The sequence below is a fragment of the Tetrao urogallus genome, assembly GCF_951394365.1.
Source record: "Tetrao urogallus genome assembly, chromosome: 3".
NCBI lineage: Eukaryota > Metazoa > Chordata > Aves > Galliformes > Phasianidae > Tetrao > Tetrao urogallus.
The window spans coordinates 41,469,771-41,497,613 of NC_136815.1; the positions used below are offsets into that span (position 1 = coordinate 41,469,771).

Genomic DNA, 27,843 nt, shown 5'->3' on the forward strand with positions numbered 1-27,843 from the left:
GTAAAATCAACAGCATTTCACTTCCTTCTTTTTAATAGGAACCACAGCAGATGAGACATATTGTTTACTAATGGCCACATTACAAAACTCAAATTAATATTGCTACCATATGCCGAAGACTATAGCCCCACCTCAAGCATAAAATGTATGCACACACTCTGGAGATATGAAACTTAACAGACCCTTAGGAAAACAAGTACACATAAACTGCCTCTAAAATATCCATAAAATTCATTATTTTCCTTGTGTGACACAGATCTATACTTCTATTGACATATATGGTCATGCTTTGCCAACATAGATGTATCAAGTAATTCACCTCCATCACTCTTTGATCTCTAGAGCCCAGCTTACAAAATCTGAACAATTCAGAACTTGACTGTTGCCATCAGCTTTTAAAAAAGAAAACCCATTTGGGAGTTAGTTAATTGCACAGCTTCACCAATGCAAGCAAAACCAGAACCATATATCAAGGCTAAGACTGTGACTATAATATTCTTTCTGAAAAGCAATACTTCCAGCATGAAATGATAAATAACATTCAATCATATATTTTGGAAGAGGACATTAAGTATCCTGTTAGGACAGTAGTTTGCACTGAATCACATAATCATCTGAAGAGAATTTTGTGCCTAGACACTTCATAAATCTTTGAAAACTACAAAATCTTATTCCAAAAGAAGTCAACATTTTCCACTAAAAATGTAGTTTATCATCACTAAGTCACCAATTTCTAAGGCCTCATTAACTTTACTGTACAGCAAAGAGAGCAGACAAGAAGACCTTCCTCAAGATCTACAGGATCTTCTCATTTTTATGACTCATGCAGTGGCAATGAAACAAACAGAAGTTAAACTCAGTCCCAAAACTTCTACAATTAATTCTGGGGAAATGAAAAAGAAAAAAAAAACAACCAAGCAGCAAAAAAGTGTCGCTTTCTGTCTCTTTCTTTCAAGTGGCATACCAAACTCAATATGTTCAGGCTGCTACCCTCTTTGCCACTTTCCTGCTTTGAAAAGACCCTACCTTGCAGCAGACATTGCCATGCGGAACAGATACACTCAGCAGAATCAGCAGATTATAAGAGAGAACAAGTTGAGGATGACAGGTTTCCCTGGACTGCGCCAGAAATTTCATTCTCAGAAAAATAACTGAATACGAAACTTGGATTCAGCTTTCAAATATTGGTGAACATTCATTTCTCAAACAGGAGCAATCCTAGCAACTTCCTAGTCCAAAAAGCACAAGCAGTCCAAGAGCATAGCAGTTACAAAGATATAATTTCAGGATTCTGCAAGAATCTGATCCTCTATCATCCATCTACTACTATCTCTAAGAAAAAGAAAAAAAAAACAAAACAAAAAACAAAAAACTTAAGAATTAATTCTACCATTCTATTTTTGCAATTGAAGAACTTTAGGAAAACCACAGAGCCTTCCTCACAGAGGAAATGACATTGCTCAGCTCCAGGCAAACACCAGGTGCCCACTTTGAGCTGGGCCTGGTGAAGGAAGACCATGCAGGAAGGGCTGCCTCCACCACAGCGATGTTATGGTGCATCCCACTGCTGTGGGTGAAGACAACTTTTAAACAGCTGCTCTCCACACCTGATGGATTACGTCTGGCTTCAGAAACCTTAGGGAGCAATGCTTTTTTAAGAAAAGAACATCCTCTTGATGGGCAAAAAAATTTAGTCATCATTTTTCCAGGCAATGGAGATCATGATTTTAATTCTTTTATTGTGTCTTTAAATGCTGTCCCTGTGGTTGAGTGAAACAGAATTTCTAAAAAGATATGGAAGAGTGTTAGAGACATTCTGTAGAATTCCCATTCCACACAAAATCAACTGTAATATAGTATTTCTTTAACACATGCCTTGGAAGATAGTGGGGAAAGAGGAGAGATTTCTCCACAGCATCAGCAAAGCTCTGAGTTGTGGCTTCTTTTATTATCAGTTCAGCAGTGCTGATGTGGGCCTGGAGCTTTTGCCAAGTCACGTATTTATAACTGTAAGAAATTTCTATAGCATTATGCTAATAAAATTGTGCAGTAGCTTGCATTTATACTCTGCCTACAGGGGAACACTGTGATTCTTCTCTGTTTGAAAGTCTGCTGGTGCTTTTTAGTGAGAAAGCTGAGGACTCATCTAAATGCCCACAAAAGGACCGAAGTAGCGGCCAAAGTTCCTCTGTGAGGGTCTCATACTCAGTTTCCAACGAAATAACTTTAAGGAGGCACTGTTTAGACCCTCACTGACAACATCTTTTGACATCTCATCACTCTGTCAGAACTGGGACTTTTGGACTTTGTCACACTGGACACAAACAAATCAAAAACGCAGTCAGACAGCCAAGAATGCAATGTGCAAACAACGTCCACTGTTATATGTATCACATGTACTGAGGCTGAAAGGAGTTGTTGCATCTATTGACCTTTTCTAAAATACAAGTCAGTTTTTCATAAAGAGCTTTTCGTAGTGGATGCTCTTCATTTATTTATTTTTATGTCACAGAATACTTTCCTGGAAGGAAAAAAGTTCTGTTTTAGTGTGCACAGTTAAACTCATGCACATTTCATCAGATTTGTTCTTCCAGATTAAATATTTTCTACAGAAATAATGTTTCTTAAATATTTACAAACTGATCAAGTAATCTTCTCATTTTTTATAAACTAACTAGACCGGCGCTCTTCAATTTCCCAAAGCAAAGAGGTATTTGTTCACTCAGGAGTTCTTATGCTTCCTTTCTAAATTCTTTCCTACTTTTCTTAATTCTTTCCTACAGATCAACTGAATGCAAAACACTAATAATCATTTAACTAGCGCTGTACTCAGAACAAATGCTATACCTACTATATCCCTTAATCGATATTATCGGATTTATAGTCCAAGAACTGCATTAGACTAATTAGCAAAAGCATCTCATTTGTGTTCAATTCATTTCCTACTGTGATCTTCAAATGATTTTCACATTTGCTATATACCTCCACTGCACAAATACGACCTTTATGATTTACTTTAAATTCCAATAAAACTCATGTTGTCCAAGTATAACCATTTACAAGGCAATCAAGAGTGTTGCATTTCTTCCTACGCTACTAACCCTAACCAGGTCAGGACCAAATTCACTTACAACACAAGAGGTCTCCACATTGTATAGTATCAATAAATTTAGCCAGGAAAGATTTTACACTTTTCAAAAAAGTATCAATAAATGTCTTGAATAAAACAGGGTCAAATTACATTCTCAGAAGAACACCATTTTGGATGGTGATTCCTACTCCTCTGCAGAACTAATAACTTGTAATTTTCAATCCACTTAGAACTGCTTTTCTTTGTCATGCTGCTGTTTTTGAGCCAAGCGTACACTGAAAACATACAGAATCACAGAATTGCAGGGGTGGAATGGAGCTCAATAGATCATCAAGTCCAACCCCTCTGCTAAAGCAGGTACCCTACTGTATGTAGGTCACACAGGTGGGCATCCACACGGGCCTTGAATATCTCCAGAGGAGACCCCATGACCTCTCTGGGCAATCTGTTCCAATGCTACATCATCCTTACGCTAAAAAGTTCTTCGTGTTTGTATGGAACATCCTATGTTCAATTTTTAGGCTTTATCCTATCACTACGTACTACTTCATCCATTTGCCTCCCACTTCCCTTTAGGTATTTATAAACATGAATCAGATTCCCCGCTTAATCTTCTTTTCCCCAGGCTGAACAGACCTAGGGTACTCAGTTCTTCCTCATACAGATGTTCCTGGCCCTTTATGATATTAGTGGCCCTTTGCTGGACTCCTTCTAGGAGATCCCTGTACTGGACACAGTAGTCTAAACATGGCCTCACCAGGTCAGAGAAGAGGAGGAGGATCACCTCCCTTGACTGCTGGCCATACTCTTCTTAATGCACCCCAGGATCCCATTGGCCTTCTTAGCCACAAGGGCACACTGCTGGCTCATCTATTGCCAACAAGAACAGCCAGGCCCTCCTCTGCAGAGGTCCCCTCGAGCAGATCATCCCCTAACCTGTACTGATGCATGCTGTTATTTCTTCCCAAGTGCAAGATTCTAGTCTTGCTCTTGTTGATCCTCAACAGGTTCCTCCCTGCCCAATTCTACAGTCTGTCCAGGTCTTGTTGAATGGTTGCACAGTCTTCTTGTGTGTACACCTTACAGAATTCTAAATATATATCAATATATATATATAGATGACTTTACCAACAAATTTTCAGTCTTAAGAAAACCTATTACCAAGCATGTTTGACAAAACTAATCTCTGTATCACTTGGCTGATACAACATACGCTATCTTCAATTCCGTATTGATCTCACGCAGCCCTGGCCTTTCTAAATACAATGTAGACTCAGTTTTTTCAACATTTACTAAAGAGAAAGTACGAGGAAAAGTTCTTAGCTGTAAAAACAATCTAGGTGCAAAAGATTGCTGGATCCTAAATAGTTTAAAATGTTTAATTTTAGCAGCTGCTTTTTTACATCAGCATAAGTGCTAGAATGATTTTTATTACTGCAAACTGTGAATACAGTATGCAGCTTCCACACAGTCAAAACCCAACAATTTTCTACTTCTGCTATTCTGGTACCATTATTTACATTTTATTATTCCTATATAGTTGCTGTGTTTTTGCCACTATTTTTCCTTGTTCATAATAAGTAATATCTACTTTTGCTATCTGGCTGTATTTACACTGTTTTTCCTTGCTGGATTCTTCCTGTGACTTAAAGAAGCATCCATCAACTTACTGTCTGAGTATTACATGGGAATTATTCAAGAAACACAAATATTTATGTACACTTTATACATTCAGTGGAGACTGAACATAGAAACAGTGCACATGCACAATCTAATTTATAACTGTAAAAAAAGTAGTAGAGCTATTTAATAATTCATGACTGTTGTTTTTCAGTCAAGCTTCATAACTTCACCAGCAGATTCAAAGCAATCTGGCTTAGGTAATTCTTTTATTCCTATCATAGAGCATGTTGTGATTTTTCATCGCTACTAAAGAGCAATACTTAACAGTATCAGCCCTGCACAGCTACAGCATAGAAGCCAAGCAAATCATCCAAGATCAAACAGGAATCTGTAGTAGGAAAAAAATATATTAAAAAAATCCAAGAACGGAGCCTTTTCATGTCATAGTTGTAAACAGGACACCTCCTCAGCATACATGAAGTCTGCCAAAACAGAAGGCTGCACACTGTGCCCAGCAGTGGGTCAGTTTCTAAGCAGGTGGGCAAAAGAGAACTGATGAAGGGAAAGTTTATTTCAGAATCCCTGCAACGTCTCTTTTCTGTGTAAAGAGATCATTTCACAAGCATTACGTGAGCATATCCCTAATAACAATATTCATTTACATCACTTGCAAGTCATTTTAGATGGCTGAAAAAACATGTTTTCTTTATGAGTAATTGTTAACTTTAGAAAATGAAAAAAAAAAAAACTGTTTTCTAAGGCACTGGGACAGGTTGCCCAGAGAGGTTGTGGATGCCCCATCCCTGGAGGCATTCAAAGCCAGGCTGGATGTGGCTCTGGGCAGCTTGGTCTGGTGCTTGGCGACCCTGCACATAGCAAGGGGGTTGAAACTAGGTGATCATTGTGGTCCTTTTCAACCCAGCCATTCAAGGATTCCATTATTCAAGTGCCTACACTATTTCTGTTTGTCATTATTTCAAAGAAAAAAAATGCACAGGCAAGATTCAAAATTTCCATATGTTTTTATGCAAACATGGTATCGAGGAGAATCTGAAAGAAAAAAAAAACAACAACTTTGTCTTATAGCCAAGAATAGTAACGAGGGACCCTACTTGCCCACACTAAAGTCAGCAAGGTACACCAGCGTCTGTTCACTGTAAGTCTGAAGCCTTACAGGGCCAATTTCTCAATAGCTACGGGACCTAGAACAAAAAATGTCAAACCAAAAACTTATCTACTCAGTACATACCTAACAGCATATTCATTGCCCTTGACAGAACAAAGACAAATTAACACACTTGGCATTCCTGATTTCTTTATAAGGCCACAAAAGATAAGAGCACACTCAGAAATAGTCCAGTGCATGCAAAACATCACTTCTACTTTTTAGAAATCATACCAGGAAAATCATAGGTAAACAGTACTCTTTTCTTCTCCTAAAACATGCCCTCTAATATTGAAATTAAAGCACCTACCACCATTTTCTTCTCCATTATTATTGTTCTCAGCCATTTCAGTGCCATCTAACTCAGATTCACATCCTAAATCCAATGTTCCATCAGTAGGGCATGTTGATTCTTCTTTCTACAGTTAAAATGAAAAAGAAAACTAAAATTAACAAGAAAAAAATCAGATTTGATCCTGCTGCATCTCCAAAAATAGATCACTGCAGTATATTCATATGCTTATATCTCAAAAAAAAAAAAAAAGAAGAAAAGAAATGAAATATGCTTGTGAGTCCAGAGAAAAACATAAAAACACTCTTTCATGAAACAACTTGCAAAGTAAAACCAAAAAAGCTACTTTGTGAAGTCAAAACATACTGTGTGTTTAAAAACTGCCATATAAAATGCAAGTTCTTCCACTTCTTATTTTATTTTTTAAATTCTTTTAACAGAAACAGCCTTGTTTGGCTGTTAAAAATCCTAGTGAGTGAGAGTGTCCAGAATGCTGCAGCAAAACACAAATCCTTTAATGTTTCTTTTTAGCTTTTGCCGGTTTCCTGAATTCAAATAGCTAAAGCAACCTGGAGTTCACGAGCATGGAAGTGATTGTGAATGCTTGGATTTATGCCAAGAATATCTCCAGATTTAAAGCAAAACAACAGCATTTATTTTAGTAAATTAGGAAATGGAAACCTATTAATTCAATCTCAGATACAGAATTTTTAGTTATCAGGAGCAAACAAATCTACATGGGTTTATGTTTTTAAACTCTTACATGCAATTTATCTGCCAGAAACTACAGAAAAGCCTTCCTTTCACTCCCCCCAGCTTCAAATTTTAATTTTCGACATTTAGGCAGCCAAACACATAATCTCTCTCTAGTTTCTCTTCTCTGCTTCACATTCTTCCAGTTTGATTGTGAAGCCACTCTAAGTTCGATCATGGATAATAAAAAAATGTCATCCACAGAAACCACCAGATATACACCAAGAAAGACAAATAAAGCAGAAAAGAAACAGCACAAAGGCAAAACTCCATCACTATAACTATATTCCCTGTCAAAATGAATGATGCAAGCAGAAAATTTAATGCTGATTTTTATTAGACTCAGAAAACAATTTTTCACTATTCAAAAATCAAACATTAATAAATTATTTAACAAGAAAGTCTGTGATCATCTTGCTTTCACTGCTCATAAAACAATGGCTTTTCTGTGAACAACTCTGAAAAATCAGCATTTTAGTTAAGCTGCATGTTTTTTGTACTACATGCCAAAGTCAAGAACATGTATATGCTTTCTAGGATAAAACATTCAATGTTTACTTTCATTATAAATCCTTTTAAAAGACATCTGAAAGCAGTTAGTAGGACTATCAGGTCATTTCCTCTCCAAAGAATCTAATCTGTTTACTTTTCTATCTATTGAAACATTCATAAAGAGGATTAATAGCACCACGTACTTTCTATTCACAGCATTTAAACTTACTTTGAGAGCGTAGAGTCCTGACTTCCCAGGGATTTTGAAGAATGTTCCATCACCTACGCGAGTGTTAGTATGAAGCATTGCATTCAGGCAAGCTAATGGAGAAGTTCCACTGAAAAATAAAATTGTGCAAAAATAAAATAGTCCAAGATTGAGTGCCTCTTGTAAAACTATTCCCTCAATCTGCTTTTTTTTTTTTTTTTTTTTAAATCATGCTTGCCTGGCTTTTTTTTTTTTCCTCCTTCTTCTTTTTCTTTCTTTCTTTCTTTCTTTCTTTCTTTTTTTTTTTTTTTTTAAATTCTCTCAACGCTGAAAACATCTACATTACAATAACAGGCCAGTTTCAAACTTAATCATATGCATCTGTCCCCTAGGCTCGAGGCAAAAAGTCTGTGAATTATAATTACGCTTTTCTTCATACAGCAACCAGCTCCACATTTAAAGAGAACCATAGTCCAAATATTTATGTGAAATTACTTCGTAAATAACACCACGAAGCCTCATTTATAAAATGTAACAGACAACGTGGCTGCTGCACATGAATGATCAAAACAGCACCAAGTTCAAGGGCAGCTGCATCCTATAGGATGAAAGGCAACAAAAGAACAATACGGAGCCAAGGAACAACGCATTAAAATTAAAAGTGATATATAGTTAAGCCTTCTCCTGGCTTAATGTGGTCAGCATGCATTACTATACATAAATATAAGCACATTTATACGATTCTGTGAAGCACTATCTTTCCTAATTAGAATTGTTTTAAAGATTAAGAGACTGACCTACTCAAGGTAGTAATTAAACATGATATCATTGTGGAATGTTCGTTAAGGGACTATTTAAATGGAAACACAATGTGTTAAGAAAAAGAGTACCCGTACACAGATCTCTTTATTAAATATGCATGGATTCAGCAGAAAAAGAATGCAAATGTTTCTACAACTATGAAAAGTTGCTATCAGAAATGTTTTATTTTGATTTAATTTTAAAATGAAATGTTAGTACAAGATGTACAGTTGCATTGTCACATCTCTGTCCTCATTTACTGACTGCTGAACACATAGTCTGGGACTGACTCTGAAACTGTGCTTCTTCCCTGGGGTCGTCAGCCTGCACGCGCGCTTATCTTGAGCCACGTAAATATATTCCACTTGGTTAAGTGGAACAATGCCTGCGCATTAAATTTAGCGTGCTGCTAAGTATTTCAGGATTAATTATACACTCAGCTATAAGGCAAGATCAGGGCTTCAGAAGTCCGTCAGAAACAACTGTTCTTTATAATGCGTTGCTGTAACAAAACATCCTTTTTGAAATTCACAAGACTGGTCTTTTTTAAATATAAAACCTCTTTCTATCACAGTACACTGATGCTTTGTGTTAACTCATACAGCTCTGTTAGAAGATTCGTCCTTCCTGTACGTATATAAATTTAATGGAAAGATCATGTGGTAGAATCACAGAATGATGGAATCCTTAGAGTTGGAAGGTACCTTTAAAGGTCTCGTCCAATATTCATGCAACAAACAGGGACATGTGCAGCTAAATCAGGTTGCCCAGCCTCACCAGCCTCACCTTGATCCAGCCTCAAATTGAAACTCTCCAGGGACAGAGCATCAACTACATCTCTGAACAACCTGTTCCAGTGCCTCACCATTCTCCTTGTAAAAGACCTTTTCCTTAATCCAACCTAAGACTCCCTTCCTTAGCTTGAAGCCTTTTCCCCTTATAACTGCATTCTGTCCTATATAATTTACTTACTATTGGTCATCCAATATATCACATTACTACAACCAAAATCAAAAGTACAGGTAAAAATGGTGCTTGTTAATAAATACATCAGCTATTTAACATAAATGTATTTTATAAGTATTCTACATATGATTATCCAATACAAAAATTCTAAAAATTTTTTTGTCGTTTCTTTTTCTTTTTTGGGAGGCAAATAAAACTAATTCCACATCTGGTTTTAATATAATACTGTAACATAATATAACAGTACGTATTGCAGAACTATAATGGTACTACTAACAGTAGCACAGAAGATACTAAAAGATTCCATTTCAATTGAATTTAACAATCACTTTCAAAAGTTTTGGAATACACAGCATACCTCTCTTTACACATTTTTCATACTGTATCAGTGTTTGACAAGCAAAGACACGGGCATTTAATGGAGCAGTTCTAGCTGCATAATTTCTTCCATATGGTAGCATACATAACATGAGGCAGTTTAGACCCTCACAGTCTTGGATCTTTTCAGTTAAACATTATCACAGATTAAGACTTTCCCTGCAAGATAGAAAGAACTTGCTGACTCTGCAATGGAAGACAAACTCAATATATCAACAAGAAACAAAACTCTGCATACATGTATGTAGTGATTTGCTTCACCCTTCTAGACCTATGTAGAAATTCTGGATCCCTCACTTGTTTTTAGATATCATTAAGCAATTAAAATGATACATGATGAATGAACCCAGAATAGAGGATTTGGCAATATCTCATGACCACTACTGTGTTCACAGCAGATATCTTAATCTTCAAAGTCTAGCCAACTGGCAAGCGGACAATAGAAACTACTCTCAGACTTACAAAGAAATCTGCATCAGCTACTGAGCCAAGAGGTACTGTTATGCTTGTTTCATAAAGACATCTGCAGTTCTGAAATAGTTTTGCCTGTGACCAAGAGGCTGTATTCACTCTTCTTGAAAAGTGGACTTGCATATATCTGTAAACAAAATAATAATCCGGATGCTAGCTAGCAGCTCAAACTGGAATCTCCCTTATCACTGCTACTCTGATCCATGCTAAGCAGTCATTTGCCTATTCTGTCAGCACAGGCATCCTTAAAATTTCTAGTCATTACCCACAAGGAGTGATGGACATGCTTTCAGTACATGCTATTACAACACAAAGAACAGTGGTTAGAAAACCCAGCAATCAAAGAGCCCATGACACAGGCTGATGCCTGAATCATAGGGTAGTATGTAATACTTACTGCACACTTTCTAAATTCTCCTAAGGCTATACTCACTCTTTTCAGAGCTGCTGGCATATATTGATAGAGCAGCCAAGGATGGCCAAATAAATGGCTATGAGTATCTCTGAATATGAAATGCTGCACAACTTCATCAAAATTTTCTAAACACTCCAAATTGGTTCAATTTTGATTTGATAAAATCAAATCGGGTATAAAAACTCTCTACTTCACAACTTGGTATCTGTGAATTTTTTAGCCATAACACATTTTAATCCAATATGCTGAAAGTTTTGTTGCCATAACCTACACGTGAGGAATATATTTAGCATCTACAGCCTTCAGATGCTGAACGTCTATATTATTTATGACCTCTTGGGTAAGACTTCTTTAAACCACTGTGGTCACATATATATATAGTGTTGCCTCCTGTAGTATGTATTTAAAATATACCATTTTCTGCTGGTATATTTATTTTATACAAACATACATACAAACATAAGAGTAGTATATTATATTATTTATACATGCACAATTTCAGAAACTTTTTGCTGTTTTTTTTTAAGTTACTTACTTTCTGTGAAGGTGATATGGAGTCACAACAACCAGCAACATAGGAAAGAAAAGAAAATACTGATTAGTCATTCAAAATAAAAGTTCTTATTACAATTAGATCATTTAAAGGACATTAGGCAATTCAAGGTTACAGATACACTCTTCCTCATAATCACAGTAAGTTGGAAGCAGTCAAACATTGTTCCAAATAATGTCACAAAACTCCTGTACATTATAAAAGCAAGATAATCAGCCCAACTCCTCAGTCAAAAATATATTGTGATTTTGGACTCCCTCTGCTGGTCATGCAGCTGGTGCTACCTGAAGCCAAACTCCAGCCTCAATGGCTTCCAAACAGAAACCTCTGCAAAAACATGTGCAGCGAGAACAAATGTCTGTTACCTTTCACCTCCGATGCCCTCCCCAGAGCAAAAAAATATATAAAAAGAGCAATAAGACCACAATTTATTTGTAACTTTTCAAACACATAGCTTTGTCAGAAACCCTGAAAACTTCTACGGTTATACTTTTAATAGTAATGGCCTTTGCTAGACTGCTTGCAAAGAGAAAAATGATGATTTTGGAAAATGAGATGTTTCAAATACGGAAAACAAGATGCCTAACGCCAGTCTGTTCCACCAATACAGTGTAGCAGGCAGTGGAAACACCCTGAGACTGGGCACACAGGGCATCCAGCCCCAAAGCAGGCAGCACTTCAAGCCCTTCAGCTCCTTCCTAGAGCTTCCTGGGGTTCCCGCTGGGATCTTAAATGGGACTACAAGTGCTGGAAGAGCACTTCACTGCCATAAATATGATTATCAATTTCTGTCAGCAATCATCTGCTCATCTTATACAGATCCATAAATAGACAGAAAGCCGAAAACAAAGTAGAAGCAAAAGGGCCCGTAACTGATTTCTAGATCTGCTAGGAAGTCACACAGCTAAAATACGCTTATCACACTTGTAAATTATATCAAGGGATTGCAAGTACCCTGGAAGAATGACCTAAGGTTACAAGATGCCTCAGTGGAGACTGAGGTTAAAATTGGCAACATGAAAGTCAGTCAAAATAAGTGCTATACAGAGTATGAAATCAAATACTGAAAATACATATATTTATGGCAAGTCAAAGGGAAAGACATGACCACAATGAAATGAATCAAAAAGTAATGATGGCCCCTAATGATGTATTAACAGAATGGGTCAACTGGATTGCCATCTGAGTCATACAAAGCAAATATTTGTTTACATTAAGTGCTAGTGGATTCTTGTCAAATGCTGGGCCTCCTTAATGAGAAACGTAGACAAAAAGTAGAAAGTCTAGAGAAGAACAACCGTGGTAACACATAAGAGAATACAACCTATGGGAAAAGGTTGCAGAAAACATATTTGTGTGATTCAGTGGAATAAAAGTAAGCATAACTATAATTTTTCAGAAAATTTACAACGCTTTTGCAAGTCAAGAGAGATTAATATACTTCACAGACACTGGAGAAAGAAAAAGAAAGTTCACAGGTTGTTTGAAAGTGTGAAAGTAACTGTTACTGTTTTAATCAACACCAGAACAAGACAAGGAAGTTTGTAAAATAACTTTCATCAGAGGATTAAATAAACACCTGTCCTGGTTGATTCACATACTGGAACCTGTCCCAGTCTTAATGCTGATATCAAATGACCTCTTGAGAATGAGTCCAGCACAGCCTCCTAGGATTCTTATCTCTTTATTAAACAGAAATGTTAAGCCTGAGAATAACTGCATACACTTTTTCAGGCGGGCAGCTGCTGCACTGTCTACAGCCATGCCTGATGAACAGCACTGCTGCAGCCCTGGCACTGGGGCTGAGCCCAGGAATAAAAATTACCAGAGGTCTAATGCATAGGAGACTGAAAAAACCTTGAGACATTGTTCTGTATCTAAGTGGCAGGATTTGTTTAATCTGGGATGGAAGTGTTCACTTCACAGTACCTGGTATGATGCTATATTTTGGTTCTAGGAGAAAAACATCAATGTTTATAGTTGCTGCTATTGGCACTGGTCAACACTCGACAGAACATGAGCCAACAGCGTGCCCAGATAGCCAAGAAGGCCAAAGCACGCTGACTTGTATCAGAAATAGAGTTGCCAGCAAGAGCAAGGAAGTGATGGTCTCTTTGTACTCTGCACTGGTAAAGCTGTACCTTTAGTACAGTGTTCAGTTTTGGGCCTCTCACTAAAGAAAGACATTGAGGCCCTGGAGTGTGTTCAGAGGCTTACAGGCTGAGGGAGCTGGGCTCATTCAGCCTGGAGAAGAGAAGGCTGTGGGGTGACCTCAATGCAGCCTTCAGTACCTAAAGGGAGCCCATAAACTGGATGGCAGTCAACTCTTTGAAAGGGTAGATAACCGCAGGACAAGGTGAAATGGTTTTAAGTTGAAGGAAGGAAGATTTAGATTGGATATCAAGAGGAAGTTCTTTACAGAGAGAGTGGTGAGGTGCTGAGACAGGCTGTCCAGAGAGGCGGTGGATGCTCAGTCCCTGGAGGTATTCAAGGCTAGGTTGGATGGGGCCCAGAGCAGCCTGGTCTAATATTAGATACGGAGGATGGCAGTGCTGTCTGCGGCAAGCGGGGATGGGGCTTGATGATCTCTGAGGTCCTTTCTAACCCAAGCCACTCTATGATTCTATAATAATTTAGGGAATGGCAACAAAGCTGTGAGGGGTCTGGAGCACAAGTCTTGTGAGGAGCATCTGAGGGAACTGGGACTATTCAGCCTGGAGGAGGCTCAGGGGAGACCTTATCGCTCTCTACAAATGCCAGAAGGGTGAGGTGGGGGTTGGAATCTTGGAGTTCTTTTCTAATCTTGGCAATCCTATGATTCCATGACTCTATTCTATGCTAAGCAGTATGCATGGAACCAAGACCATTCACAGTAAAGGGCCCAAGGAACTAGGAGGGAATTTAGACAGCTGACTTAGGCTGGCCAAAGGGATGTTCCATACCATATGGCATCAAGTGGAAGGAGTTTTGAAGAGAGTGGAAATTGATCTCACTCTTCCACTGCTCAAGGGGCTAGCTATTATCAGTCAGGTGGTGGTGAGCAATTACTTGTGTGTTCACATACATTCATATATTTGTAATAATTAGTTTCTTTTTCTTTTTCTCTTTCTTAGTAAATAGTTTTCTCAACCCATAAGTTTTACTTTATTTTTCTTTTCTCTCTGCCAACTCACTGGGAAGGGAGGCAGTGAGTGAATGACTGTGTGGTGCTGAGCCACCCTGCTAAGTTAAACCACAACACTGGGACAGCCAAAGGATCATCAGAAAGCTCCCCATCAATCATCAGCAAGCTTTTCAGAAGCAAAAGCTTCAAGTTAGTCTAAACAAATCAAATCATATGATGCTGAAGTCTTGCCCTCATTCCACATTTTCCCTGGATATTTTGTGGATCTCTGCATAAGAAGACTGGAAGTAAATTCATTTTCTCATCCCTTGTTAAATAAAATCTGTGTGTTTCAGGTAAAATTTCTTTTGAACTTAATAGACAGCAAAATCATGAACTAAACATGTTAATCCAAAATAAACCAATTTAAATTATCAAACAGAAAACTTGATTTGAACAATCAATTTGAAGCTTGCTTTAGTATTTTTTTCATTTGTTTTCCTGCTGGGAGGTTAATTCTTTCATTGCTTGAAATGATTAAAATACCACAATCAGCAAATAGATAGACCTTTAATGTAGTATTACTTCATGCTAATCAGAAGACTATATATACATTCAGCAATTATCTAACTTAACTTACAATAATTAACCTAATAATTGTATTTTTTGATGTTAAAATAGCAATGACATCTTACTAAAAGCTGAAAAGCTTTTAGTGTTAAGCTATTTTTGGAAAGAAACTGGAATTTGCTAGAACATTAGCTTTTAAATATTGAATTAAAACACACTAAATACATTGGATATAAAAAAAGAAGGGAGACTTTCCAAAATATTGTGCAGCCAGCTAAATCTATTAAACAATAAAAACATGATGTTTTACTATGTAAGTAGTAGGGTAGGGAAACATCTACCAGTTTTCTGTGAAGAGCAGTGAAACTATTGGGCTGATAGATCTCAGCCTTTCACACAAAGTTCTTCTCATAAACTGAAACAAGAAGAAAACATTTTTCTTTTTTAAGTTTCAATTGGCTTCTGAATTTTAAAAGGACTCCTAGTTTGCATTACAGAAAATAGTCAATAACTACAGTAGGTGTGACTATCAAATCTAGTTATGTTCTTAAGTCTTTTATAGGAACTGAAGTGCATACAAGTAGAATACTATTTATACTGTTTCAATAAAATACATTCAAGTGTTTATATTAATGTAAGTTCTCCCAATTTATGAACCTAATCACATTCAACAGGAAACTCCTTCAGCAAGATGTTGCACGTAGGGGCAATCCTGGGTATGTCTATAGATTGGGAGAACTCACTGAGAGCAGTGCCGTAGAGAAGGATTTGGGGATCCTGGTAGATGAAAAGCTGGACATGAGCCAGCAGTGTATTCTTGCAGCGCAGAAGACCAACTGTATCCAGTGTATGCCAGGCTGCATCAAAAGAGGGGTGGCCAGCAGATTAAGCGAGGTGATTGTCCCCTTCTGCTCTGCCCTTGTGAGGCCCCATCTGTAGTACTGTGTCCATGCCTAGGGTCCCTAACGAAAGAACGACATGGAGTTCTTGGAACAGGTCCAAAGGAGGGCCAAACGATGATCAGAGGGCTGGAGTAATTCTCTTGTGAAGAAAAGCTAAATGAGCTGGGCTTGTTCAACATGGAGAAGAGAAGGCTTCAGGGAGACCTCACTGTGGCCTTCCCGTACTTATGGGGACTTGCATACAAAAAGGAAAGCAACTTTTTACATGGGCAGATAGATAGCGATAGGGCAAGGAGGAATATCTTTAAAGTAAAAGAGGTAAGATTTAGACTAGATATTAGGAGGAAATTCTTTACTCAGAAGGTGATGGCACTGGCACAGGCTGCCCAGAGAAGCTGTGGGTGCCCCATCCCTGAAGGCGTTCAAGGCCAGACAGGATGGATGGGGCCTTGGGCAGCTGAGCTGGTGGGAAGCAGCCTTGCCCAGAGAATGGAGGTTGGAGGTTGGAACAAGATGATCTTTATGGTCCATTCCAAAACAAACAATTCTATGATTCAACTGGATATTTAGAAGTACTTCAAAAGAAAGCTTATGAATTTCCTAAAAATTAATTTGTATTAATTTTTAAGTTTCTTTTTAAAATTAATTTTATCCACTGTACCCCAAATTATCATCAGATCTGTTCTCATTTGGGCAGTAGCCCCAAAAAATTTTAGATCTCTGCTCCTACTCATGCTTCACATTTAGCACCTGACTTTCAGCCTCAGAATATCACATCCATGGCTGCTATTTCTGAGCTGACTAAGTAGCCAGAGAGCTTACTGCTATCATGCAATAAAGCAGTCCAGGACAGCTGATCTGGCCACAAATTCGTAGAAAATGTAAGTAGATTCCAAAAGTTGATGGGGAATGATCCCGTGCAAACTGCTGAAATTGCTCCATATCCAGCAGATTTCTTTGTTTTCTACATCAGATATATTATTAATATGATGGAAAAAAGAACAAAAACTAATACAGACATGCCAAAACATAACACACTCATCACAGGTACCTCATGCCTGCCTCTAGCTGGCAAAGCGTATCTATCAGCTTTCACTGAAGTTAACCCAAGTAGTGACTCCTAAAGCAGGAAACTTAGGGATGAACTTGAACCTTGCCCACTGTCGCTTGCAAGGGATTTACAAGAAGCTGGAATCACAGTTGATTGAAGTATTTGTTATATCACCAAGAAAACAAATCTCTTCATTTGCTTCAAATGTGAAATAACTTGGACCAATACTGGAGAGAAACTCAGTGTGGATATCACCTTCAAGCCAAGCATAATGCAAGGATGTTCTCTGCATTCTTAGCAGAACAATCAAAAAAGCTGCCCAAAATCTCAATAATAAGTTCACCCACTGACCACACAATCCAGTAAGACACAGCTTTTCTTGGTGAAGCAGAGCTACCACATGTGACTAGCCAACTGTCTCCTAGCTGTTTCTCAGTAGCTAACAGTTTGGTTCATTCTTGCAAATACTGGCCTAGACTTTACTTATTAATCACCTTTTTGCTGTACTGTAGCACTGTAGCACTTTTTTTCTTGTAGTAAAGACTACTGAAAACACATTGGATCTGCCCTCTACTCTACAACAGCCTTTGACAGACATTTCAGTCTAGTTCAGTGTTTCCACCCTTATTTTTTGAGAACTGTGGTCTGAGGCCAGGACATCCACTCTATAATTCTGACATAGGAAGTCCTATATTCCACAGTACTGTTAATCTTTCTAATATCTAGAGGAAAATGTACTGTAGATCCTTGCTCAGACTGGAAAAATTTCTCATAGTGGCAAACGTGAAGACAACAGCCACATTAATGTTCCAGGAAAAAAAAAATTTAAAAAAGTCCTTATGTAGTAAAACCAAATTTTTGTTAGAAATCATTGAAAACAATAAAAAGGTCCAGGACCTGGAGAAAATCTCTGTGGTCTTCATATCAAATAGGCCTCTTTTTGGTTTAATAAACTGGCTTCTCCTACAAGAAAACCTTATACAAAAATTACAGAACTTGTATAAAATTTGAACTGTTCCTGAATACAACTTTACACAACATGTGAAAATAAAGAGTTACTGCCATATTTGTTCCTGAAAAGATTTTTTTCTAAACGAAACAAGCAAGGAAATCTTAATACCTATCAAGACATACATTTCCTCTAGGTTTAATTTATTTTAAAACACAAAGAAAAGGAAAAATGAAAATCACACAAAACTACATTAACAATGTCACATTAGAATCTGCGGACAGAGCAATACAAGCATGCTTCCCTGAAATTTAGATATCACTAGTGAATATTTTTGCAGATCACCCTTCTCCACTGTCAGTCATTCCTCTGAGTCTGTCTCTCCAAATATCTTTAATGATCTAAAAAGTATGCTTATAACACCATGTCACCTCTTTAAATGATTTTCACTAATGGTAACAAGCATTCCTCAACCACAAAGAAAACAAGACATTTTAAAGAGAATGTTTACACTTTCTCTGTGTTTTGTAACACCTGGGAAAACCTCAGGTTTCTCTTCTTCAAGAAGAAAAATCTCAAAAAAAGGATATACATAAAGGCATTCCTGTACTTTGAATCCTGCCCATTTTGTTAGATGTAGAACAAACAACACAAGAATAAAGCAACGCTAGCCAAAGCGAGGGGAAGCATTTAAATGTGTTTTTCAAAGACGCAGGCAAAGATTAGAAGAGTGCCTTTTGAATCCTTCTAAAAGAAAAATGTTTCAAAAAGAAAGTTATACCAAAAGAACAAGAAATCCACATGTATCAGAGGTGGTCACAACAGCTACAGTGTCCTCTGGACGGAGAACACCTTCCTCATTCAACACATCTTGAAAGAAACTTTGATATCTTTGTGTAATGAATTCGTACCTTGGTCAAATAATATAATTCTCTCTTGACAGCCACTTCCTTTGCAAGAATATTTTTTTTTCTTTTCTTTCTTAATAAAATATTTCCTTTTAATAGTTTTAACTGATCTCATTAAAAAAACACTAGTCCACTTTTCATATTCTACTCTAATACCAAAGATCAGCACGAAGAACAAAATTATAAAAAGAAAAAATGAATTCCTCTCACATGAAAGGAACTCTAGAGTAGAGGTTAAAACACAGCTTTCTTAAAGAAACCAGGGTTTTGATATACACGATGTCTTATTTTAGTATCACATTTCACAAGCCCTTGTGGATTTTAAATACATATGTTTAGAAAAATGAAGTAATGACTGTTCTACAATCACAAATGGTCTGAGCCCAAGAAAAACATTGCCACAAAATGTGCAATGCATAGAAGGAAAAAAAAAAAGAAAAAAGAAAAAACAGCCTTCCAAATATTCTTGGCTTCAAGTTGGTTGAAGCTTACTCTTAAAATACAGTTAATGTGGAAAGTAAAGTGACTATGCTGAACACGACATAGTCAGTAATCACAAATGCCTTTTGTTCTCTAAAATTTAATCGTACTACACAAGGGACCTCTGTGAATTTATCCCAAGTTCTGTTATTTGATTTGGCTTTTTAATTGGCCAGCCTCCACAACAACTTTCTCTGTACCGTTTTAGCAATATTTTGAGTGTGTTATCAACATATTACTGGTTAGTCAAATGCAAAATACACACAGCTGTTTATTAGAACATTGAGCTGCATCAAGGTTCACACACTCACATCATCATAGCTAATGTACAGTGGAAGGAACTTCCAGAAGTCATCCAGTCCAACCTTCTGCTCAAAACACAGTCACTTGGATTGGGATCTGTCCAGCTCAGTCTTGTGCAATCTCCAAAAATGAAATCCTCACAACCTCTTTGGACAACCTCCTCCTATGCTTAACTGCTCTCACTAGGAAAATATTTTTCTTAGTATCAAATAAGAATTTTCCATGTTCTAGCTTGTCTGTTGCCCCTCATGCTACCACTGCACAACCTCCAAGAAAAGCCTGTTTTCTCTACACCTTCCCATAAGTTAGCTGTGGACTGCCATGAGATCTCCACAAGACTTCCCTTTCATTGTGCGAACAAGCCCTGCTCTCAGCCTCTCCTCATACATTACATCTCTGGTCTCCATCCATCTTGGTGGACCTTTACTGGACTTGCTTCAGCATGACAATGTCTTTCCTGTACTGGGAGACCCTAAGCTGGACATAGCACTCAAGATGTGGTCTCACAAGCTCCAAGCAGAGGGGAAGAATCAGTCTATCTGACCTGCTAGTCATACATGCTCCTGCTACCACAGCCCAAAGTGGGTTTGGCCTTCTTTGCTGCAAGGGCACACTGCTGACTAACATTCGGACTGTTAACTACCAGACTCCCAGGGAAGTTTCTGCAAAGCTGCTTTCTAGCCAGTTAGCTCCCAACATGCATTGAATTGTGTCAAACAGAACTGAAAACAATACTCTGTATAATGCCTGCCAAGCTCTGAGCAGAGTGGGATCATATCTCTATTTTTTCTTGTATTGCCCCACAGGATGCAACAGGATACGATTTACCTTTTTTGCTGCAGAAGCTTTCTCATGTTCAGTTTGTTGTCCACCACCATGGTCCCTTTCAGAAAGGTTGCTCTCCAGCACACAGATTCTAGCCTATACTGGGCTCTTTGATTATGTCGTCCCAGGGCTTGAGAACCTGCTCTATGAGAGAAGACTGAAGAAGTTGGGTTTTTTTCAGCCAGGAAAAAAGGTGAGGAGAGGACTTCACCACAATCTTCCATACTTGGAGGGTGGCTACAAAGTGGTTGAAGGCTCTGTCTTCACAAGGAGCCACCAGAGAGGACAATGGGGAAAAGGTACAAGCTGCACCAGAATGAAGGTTTCATCTTGGTATCAGGAAGAATCCTTTATAGGGAGAATGATCAATCACTGGAATAGCCTCATGGGGATATAGCAGAATCCTCATCACTGGCAGTTTTCAAGATGTGACTGAATAGCAAGGTAGATTGCCTCACCTGGGCTCTCTTTTCCACAGAAGGTTGGACTTGATGTTCTTCTGAGATCCCTTCTAATCTGTGCCATTCTAGGATTCTGTGCTGCTGCATAAGCTACTGTGCTCCAGATGAAGGAATTTGTTCTCGCCTTCATTGAGGTTCATAAGGTTCCTGTTAGTACACTTCTCTACTGTCTCAGCCCTTCTGAACAGCAGACCAGCCTGCTGTTACATCAACCCAGCTGATCCAAACATGCTGAAGACACTCTGTCCCACCATCCAGATCTTTCATAGAAACCTGCAGCAATAATAGCTGCAGTATCAACACCTGAATAAGTGGCCACCAAGTGGCTTTTGCACCTTTGATAAAAACAACTTGGGCCATACAGTCCAGGCAAATTTCCATCCAAGTTATTGTTGTTCTACATCCACCTGAGTCTGCCTCAAAAATTTAGTGAGTTCAATATGACAGGCTTTGTCAAAAGTCTTGCTGAGTTAATGGGAGCAACATCTGCTAATCTCTTCTTATGCACTGAACTAGACATCTGATCATAGAAGGCTACAGAAGGAATTACCTTTGCTCATTAGCAGTCTTCTGCCATACATATTCAACTTCCTGAAGATTGGAATGAGCCATTCTTGTTCACCAAGAAGGACAGAACAGCTTCCGTAGGCCTTTTTTTTTTTTACCCCAGGCTGGTTGATGAGTGCCTCCGTCTCTGAAAGAATACTGTCTCCAATAGCTGTAACGCTCCTCATCTTCATATACACATTTGGAGAGACTTCAGCTGGCTCTGATGTCTCCCCTGACAATCCTGTGCACCTCTTTCCAGGATATTTTGCCTGTCCTTCTCTGCAAGCTGAGAATCTTCCTTCTATTGCCAGCAGTCATAAATTTCCAGTTTCCCAGTCTCTGCAGTTTTTATTCACAGGTTACTTGATTATAATCTCTATCTGCTATTCCTCCATATTATGAGGCTTGGGATCTTGCTTTTGCAAAGATCCTGTTATCTCTTGTTTGATCTGTATCATGCTGCAAAGATTCCTCGGAGCTTTTTTCCTTGGCAACTCACTACCTTGAACAGAGTGCACATCCTATGGGCAAGGCCAGAGCCCTCTGCAACATCAATCTTAGGGACAGGCTTTATGCACTCCCTGGAGCAACCTAAGATCCAGAGTTCACTTCAGGTCAAGACCTCTGATGTATGAGGAACAGCTGCTGCTGACCATACACTGTGACACATCAGTACCATCATTCCCGTATCATTCTGAGCTGACTTTCTGTGCCCCATTGTATCCCTCTTGTACTAACTTCTCTGACAACTACCAGCGTGTTTCAGCTGCTACTGTTTCCTGGGCTCTAGGAGCTGCACTCTTGTCTAATAATTCTACTGTTGCTCCTTAAACACCAATCAAACAGTTGTTTGACACTTCTTGATCAAGTCAGCTGAAGTCAAAATGCACAGGTAGTTCATAATAAGAATTAATAAGGAGGTAGCGAAGAGAAGCTTGTGTATAAGAGCTGACAAACACCTCCAGAGGCTGGCTGTAAAATGCAGCAGTGAGCCACCAGAAGTCCCGGAAGCAGCAGCTCCCAGATGTTTACTGAAGCTTCTTAAAGAGGAAGCCTGGAAGCTGCCACACCTGCTAGGTCTCATACTGGTTGCCACTGCTGCAGTCTTAAAATAGTGACAAATTGTATTGCAAAAGAACAGCAGGACTTCTAAGCTGCTGCACCACCCACAGAGCAAGCCACAGAGCACAGCATCTGGAAGAGGCTTCATTAACTCTGCTGCACAATGAAAAAGGGAAAGGAGGCAGAAAAATGTTGCCAGAAAATCACTGTGGGCCATATTTAGTTCAGAAGTCTGAGCAAGACACCTATTCCACATGGTGCAACCAGAAAGCAATCCTGATGCAGCCACAACTTCCATCCATGCTCCTCCACTGACCAATGAGGAGAATCTCCAGCTTTCCCTTGTGGCCACAGCAGGGGCCTGTGCTACCACAGCTGTGCCAGGAACATGCATCACCCTGAATTATGCCAGCAACAGTTGTACCTCTATGGAGCAGTTACTATTTTCAGTGGAAATCCCCCTTTCTCTCAGTTTCCACTGGGGCTACCAGGTGAGCTTGAAGGAGCTCCATGCTCTCCTCAGCTCTTCCACTTGAGCCTAAGGTTGTGTCCTACTCTCACATGATTTCACTGCAGTTTTCCACTTGCCACCATTAAAAGCAATTGCAACTACATTTATAAAATTACGTCTACAGACATCTCTATCCACCTTCCCCCCAGTAAAAATGAACAAATAAAAAAGAACAGACTGTTAACTGCTATTAGAATTGAATCTTAAAAAGACAAATGTATTTCAGATAGAAGGGTTGAACTGCAGCGATATGTAACCATTCAAATGAAAAAATCCACCAGTGCTGCTGAGCAAAGTTCACTATTGCAAAGTTTAAAAATACTGTTTACATTTTATTAGAATTATGGATTTTTTTTCAGTTCAGAAATCTTTAAATATTGAATAAGTTACGTAACGTTGAGCCACTAGACTGTAATATGAGATTACTTTATTAAATATATATGTTTCTCCTTGAAAGGAAAGCTTTAAAACAAATTGCTATGCAGAACTTAAAATAATTTATTTTTCTTTCTTTACTTTCACTAGCAAGAATCTTATTAAGCCTTAGTTACCCTAATTAAATTGTTTTATTAACTTTGGCCAGTCTTAAAAATCAACATGTGCCAACATGTTAACCTGTTGGAGCTTGCTATGTTGTGGCATTTCAGCCACACCATCCATCTGCCTGAGTAATCATTTTCTGAATCAGTAAGAACATTTTTATTTATTACAGTTTCTATGGATTTTTTTTTTTAACTAAAAAGAATATATGGATACAGATACCACCAAAACTGAATTATATTTAAACGTGAGCATTTTACTGTTTTCAGTTAGTAGGAAGTGATATTCAGGGTCTTGCTGACCACATACCACTACTGTATATAAACTCACCCAGTCAGTTAAAAATTTTGACTTTGCTGGTAGCAGTATGAAGGCACAGATTCCTGGAACACAATGGAGTTGCATACATTTATTTTTGTTTTTTTTCTCTTTCATTTTCCCTCCTTTTTTTTTTTCCCTCTTCTTCTTCTTTCTTCTTGTTTCCTTTTTGATTCTTTCCCCCCTTATCCCATTCTTTCTGTATCTCTCCGCTTTATTATTTCACCCTTCTCAATCTTCTCTTCCCTTTTTCTCTGTTCTTTCTTCTCCCTTCTGTCTCTTCCTCTTCTTTCTTGTTCTCTCCTTTTGTTCCTTCTTCCTCCTTACTTTATGTTTTAATTGGTCCGCTCTCTTTTCCTTTTCTGAATGCTTTCTCTTCTCTTTCGGTTCACTTCTCTATCCTTTTTCTTTTTTCTTCCTTTTTCATCTCTTTTTTTTTTCCTCCTTTCTCTTCTTCCTTGCTTTCTCTCTCTTTCCACTTGTGATGGACTAGCCTTGTCCAGCAGACAACTGCCCACCCAGCCACTCACTCACTCTCTTGACAGGAAGCAGAAGAGAGGATGAAAAACTCGGGTAAAGACAGTGAGATTGCTTACCAGTTACCAGCAGACGCAAAACAGATTTGACTTCAACTTAACTTATTGCACATTAAAATAGATTTGGGTAGCAAAAAACAAAGACTTAAAATAAAATGGAGGGAAAAAGCCAACAAAGAACAGTGAGGCCACCTCTGCAGATATCCACTACCAAAGCCTTCCAATGGACATCTTTTCTTTCCCTCTTCTCTTATTTTTGTTTCCTTTTCATTTTTCTCTCCCTTTCTCGCCCTTTCTCTTCTTTCATCTCCTCTCTTCAGCCTTTCCCTCTCCTTCCTTTATCTCCCCTTACTTTTCTCTTTCCTCCTCTTCTCTCCTGCCTTTCTCTCTCTCTCACTCTATAGTATCATAAACCTTCAAAATAGTTATACCTTTTATAGCAGAAACATACAATAATAAATCTTTTTGTTAAATAAAAACAACTAAAACACTAATTTTCATTTTATTTTTGTTTACGTCTATTCAAGATGAAGAAAGGGTAGCACTTCTTACAACCAAAAATTCAGGGAAACCCCCACAGGTTTTTTGATTCTTTTTTCCAATTTACTTTTACTTTTCTATTTACTTTCAGTTGGGCATGACTTTTTAGAGAATAGAATTCAGAATTTTGGAAGTAAATGTCAAAGCAGGGGGTAGTTATGCAGACATATACTTACTTTAAGAATAAAAAAAAAATGTTCTCAATCCAAGAAAAAACAGAAGTTAGAATGAATATGAACAATCTATTTCTACATCTTTAGTTCGTATTCTACTAACCAAAGAAAAGATTAAAAGTGATTTTCTGAAGTCTACTGTAAAACATAAAAGAACAAATTAAAATAAACATTAATTCCCTTTCAAAAGTTGTATCAATGTTTTTGTATGTATTACTGTATTAAGCATGTATGCTTTAATCAACCCCAAGAGAGGCGGAAAAAACTGATGTAAAGAAAGAGGAGAAAGAGAATACACATAAACAAATAAAGATGACTTCCAACAGAAAGTTACTGTTTTCCAGAATTACTCATTGCTTCAAAGATAATACCTATAAGCAAAAAGATATTACCTTACATTACATCAAAATAAAAGCATCTGCTATAATTCTGCAGCCTAATAACTGCCAAGTATTTCTTTAAAATATTTTTGTTAAGAATTTATGTCTGCTTGCAAATCCTGAAATAAATACAGAACTGGCAATCGCGATACATCCTGTATCTTTAAAAAATATAGCAATATAAGATTTACTGTATTGGTTCAAATTAAAGTATTTGGGTGGATGTAAAACATTTAAGTTATGCTTGTGTGCACGGGGGAGTTCCATTTGGCAAAACAGCAGAGCAAAATGTTTTTTTCTTTCCCTCAAAGCACTGAGCAGATACTTTTATTTTTGTGTTATAACTTAATCCAGCTGTCACTGCAATTCATCCTATGGTGGAAGATATTCTTTTTTTTGATTCAGAACAGTTCATTAAGTCTGGAAATGACAGAATTAAACTCCTATTAATCATGTAACTAAAAAAATCAATCTCATTTCAAAATGTCACAGCAAAAAAAAGTTTTCATGTTCTAACAATAGTAAACATCAAATAGTTCCTAACGGTATAACATTGATAACTAAAATGAATACGTTAATGTTTTAGACTGGCCGTACTTGATAGGCACAGCATTCTACCTGAAAGGAGCTCAATTCTGCTGAAGTCATTAACAATTTTCCTTTGAATATAGGGGTTGAGATGTATGTACAAAGAAAGAGTCAAAGAAATGTAATATAATGTAGCATCACATGAAAAATTCAGTCTTTATCAGAAATCAGTAAGTTTTCTATCAGTCATCCTGGTCACTATATGAAAATATTTTTAATGAAGAATTAAACAATATATTAAATTGACAGTATCAACCATCTCATCAACTCAAACTCCTACCTTTTTAATCTTTGTCCTTATACAAATGGCTTTTTTCTAAGTGCTTCTGCAGTAATCCATTTAATTTGTACACCCAGTAGGTACAAGCTCTAAGAATTGATTGGTAATGCTCAGTTACATTCACTGTGATGTCAAAAGTGCAAAAAAAATAAAAAATCTTCCAGCTACAGCCTGTCACCAGTTTTATTTCCTCCACACAGAATGTGGGTGTCCAAACTTGCCTGGGCCACACTGAGTGAAGATGAATCGTCTTGGGTCACATATAAAACATACAGTTTATGTAAGTAACAAGATTCAAATTTTTTTTTTTTTGGATTTTTTACTGAAGAAAAAAAAAAAAAGGGTAATAAAAACACAGAACTATTGAGTGGAATATTTGCCCTTGTTTTTGTGAAACTAATGCATTGATTGGTCCCCGGTTTGATGGAAGTAGTTGCAATTCTTAGTGAGCTCTCAAGGTGCCTCATCAGGTTTTGATCTAATTTTATTCTTCCTATGCTTCATCCTTAAAAGCAGCTGTTCACAAAGGTACGTACTGCAAAAAAACAATGACATGAATAAGGCACGACTGTGGAGAGGAATTTTTCTCTCTGCTAAGACATGGTTTATAAAAGTCTAGTAAGGAGATAATTTTTTTTTTTTTACTTGAATGTCTGATTGCAACTGTATACAATCCTCTTGAAAATCCCCAGGTAATGCATTTATGTTGACTGAATGTGGAGTTGCAAATATACAAAAAAAAAAAGTTTTCTTTCAGCAACCTTGGGTATTTTTCACTGTTCACAGGATTGTGTTTTGCAAATGTATCAAAATACATTTTCATACTTTCTATGCCACAGCTGTTAAAAAACTACTTTAACACATTGACTTTGGAGACCGTAACTGTTGTGGTCATTTTTTTTTTGCGCTGAGGTGCAAAATAAAATGAAAACAAAATAAATTGCGCAAAAAGACCTCTGTACTCTTCTTTTATTTTAGCTATGGAGAACTAACAGCAGAACAATTCTTTGTAATGCTTTGAACTTTTTCCCACACAGTTTTCGCTACTAGAAAAACTGCGCAGAGGATATATATGAATATAGTTCTGTGAGTTACAATTCTACATGCATGTACGTAAACTGCGTGTATGTATCTGCATGTAGAAACACGTGTCTATAAGTACATTTACACACAGAAGCACACACTTTTGTACTTCCAGTATTTTTCTTTTATTTATATTTTTATTTGATATATACATTTTGCTTGATAGTACTTTGTTAACACTGTAAATATTTCCCAGTCATACAATTACTGGATTTAGCACACAGCCATCATAAAACAGACTGTCTCGCTGACAAATTATATGAATTACAAACAGAATATGGGAATTTTCCACACTCCTGAAAGAAAATCATATCTTGCTTAAAACATATTTTTCTTTCAGATAATGCTAGGGTAAATAAGCCGAAAGAAGTTTAAGCACTTTTCATAATAATTCTGTTTTGAAATGAAGACTGTGCATGTCATTTAATTTCATAGTAATTAAGAAGACTAGCTGTGAAACTCAAAATAAAATTAAATGGAATTGCTATCAACCAACCTTAGACTGGAAAAAAAATTCATGTCT

The 27,843-nt window shown here is 37.5% G+C and overlaps 1 protein-coding gene across 1 annotated transcript in view; it reads right to left on the reverse strand.

Moving 5' to 3' along the window:
* ASXL3 (ASXL transcriptional regulator 3) overlaps positions 1-27,843 on the reverse strand; it is a gene marked incomplete at both ends in the record, with an annotated part of 125,798 nt that overhangs the window by 57,869 nt on the left and 40,086 nt on the right. The window contains 2 exons of the mRNA XM_079533561.1: positions 6,190-6,298; positions 7,646-7,754. Of these exons, the coding sequence (XP_079389687.1) occupies positions 6,190-6,298; positions 7,646-7,754 (218 nt within the window). The remainder of the gene's footprint in view (positions 1-6,189; positions 6,299-7,645; positions 7,755-27,843) is intronic.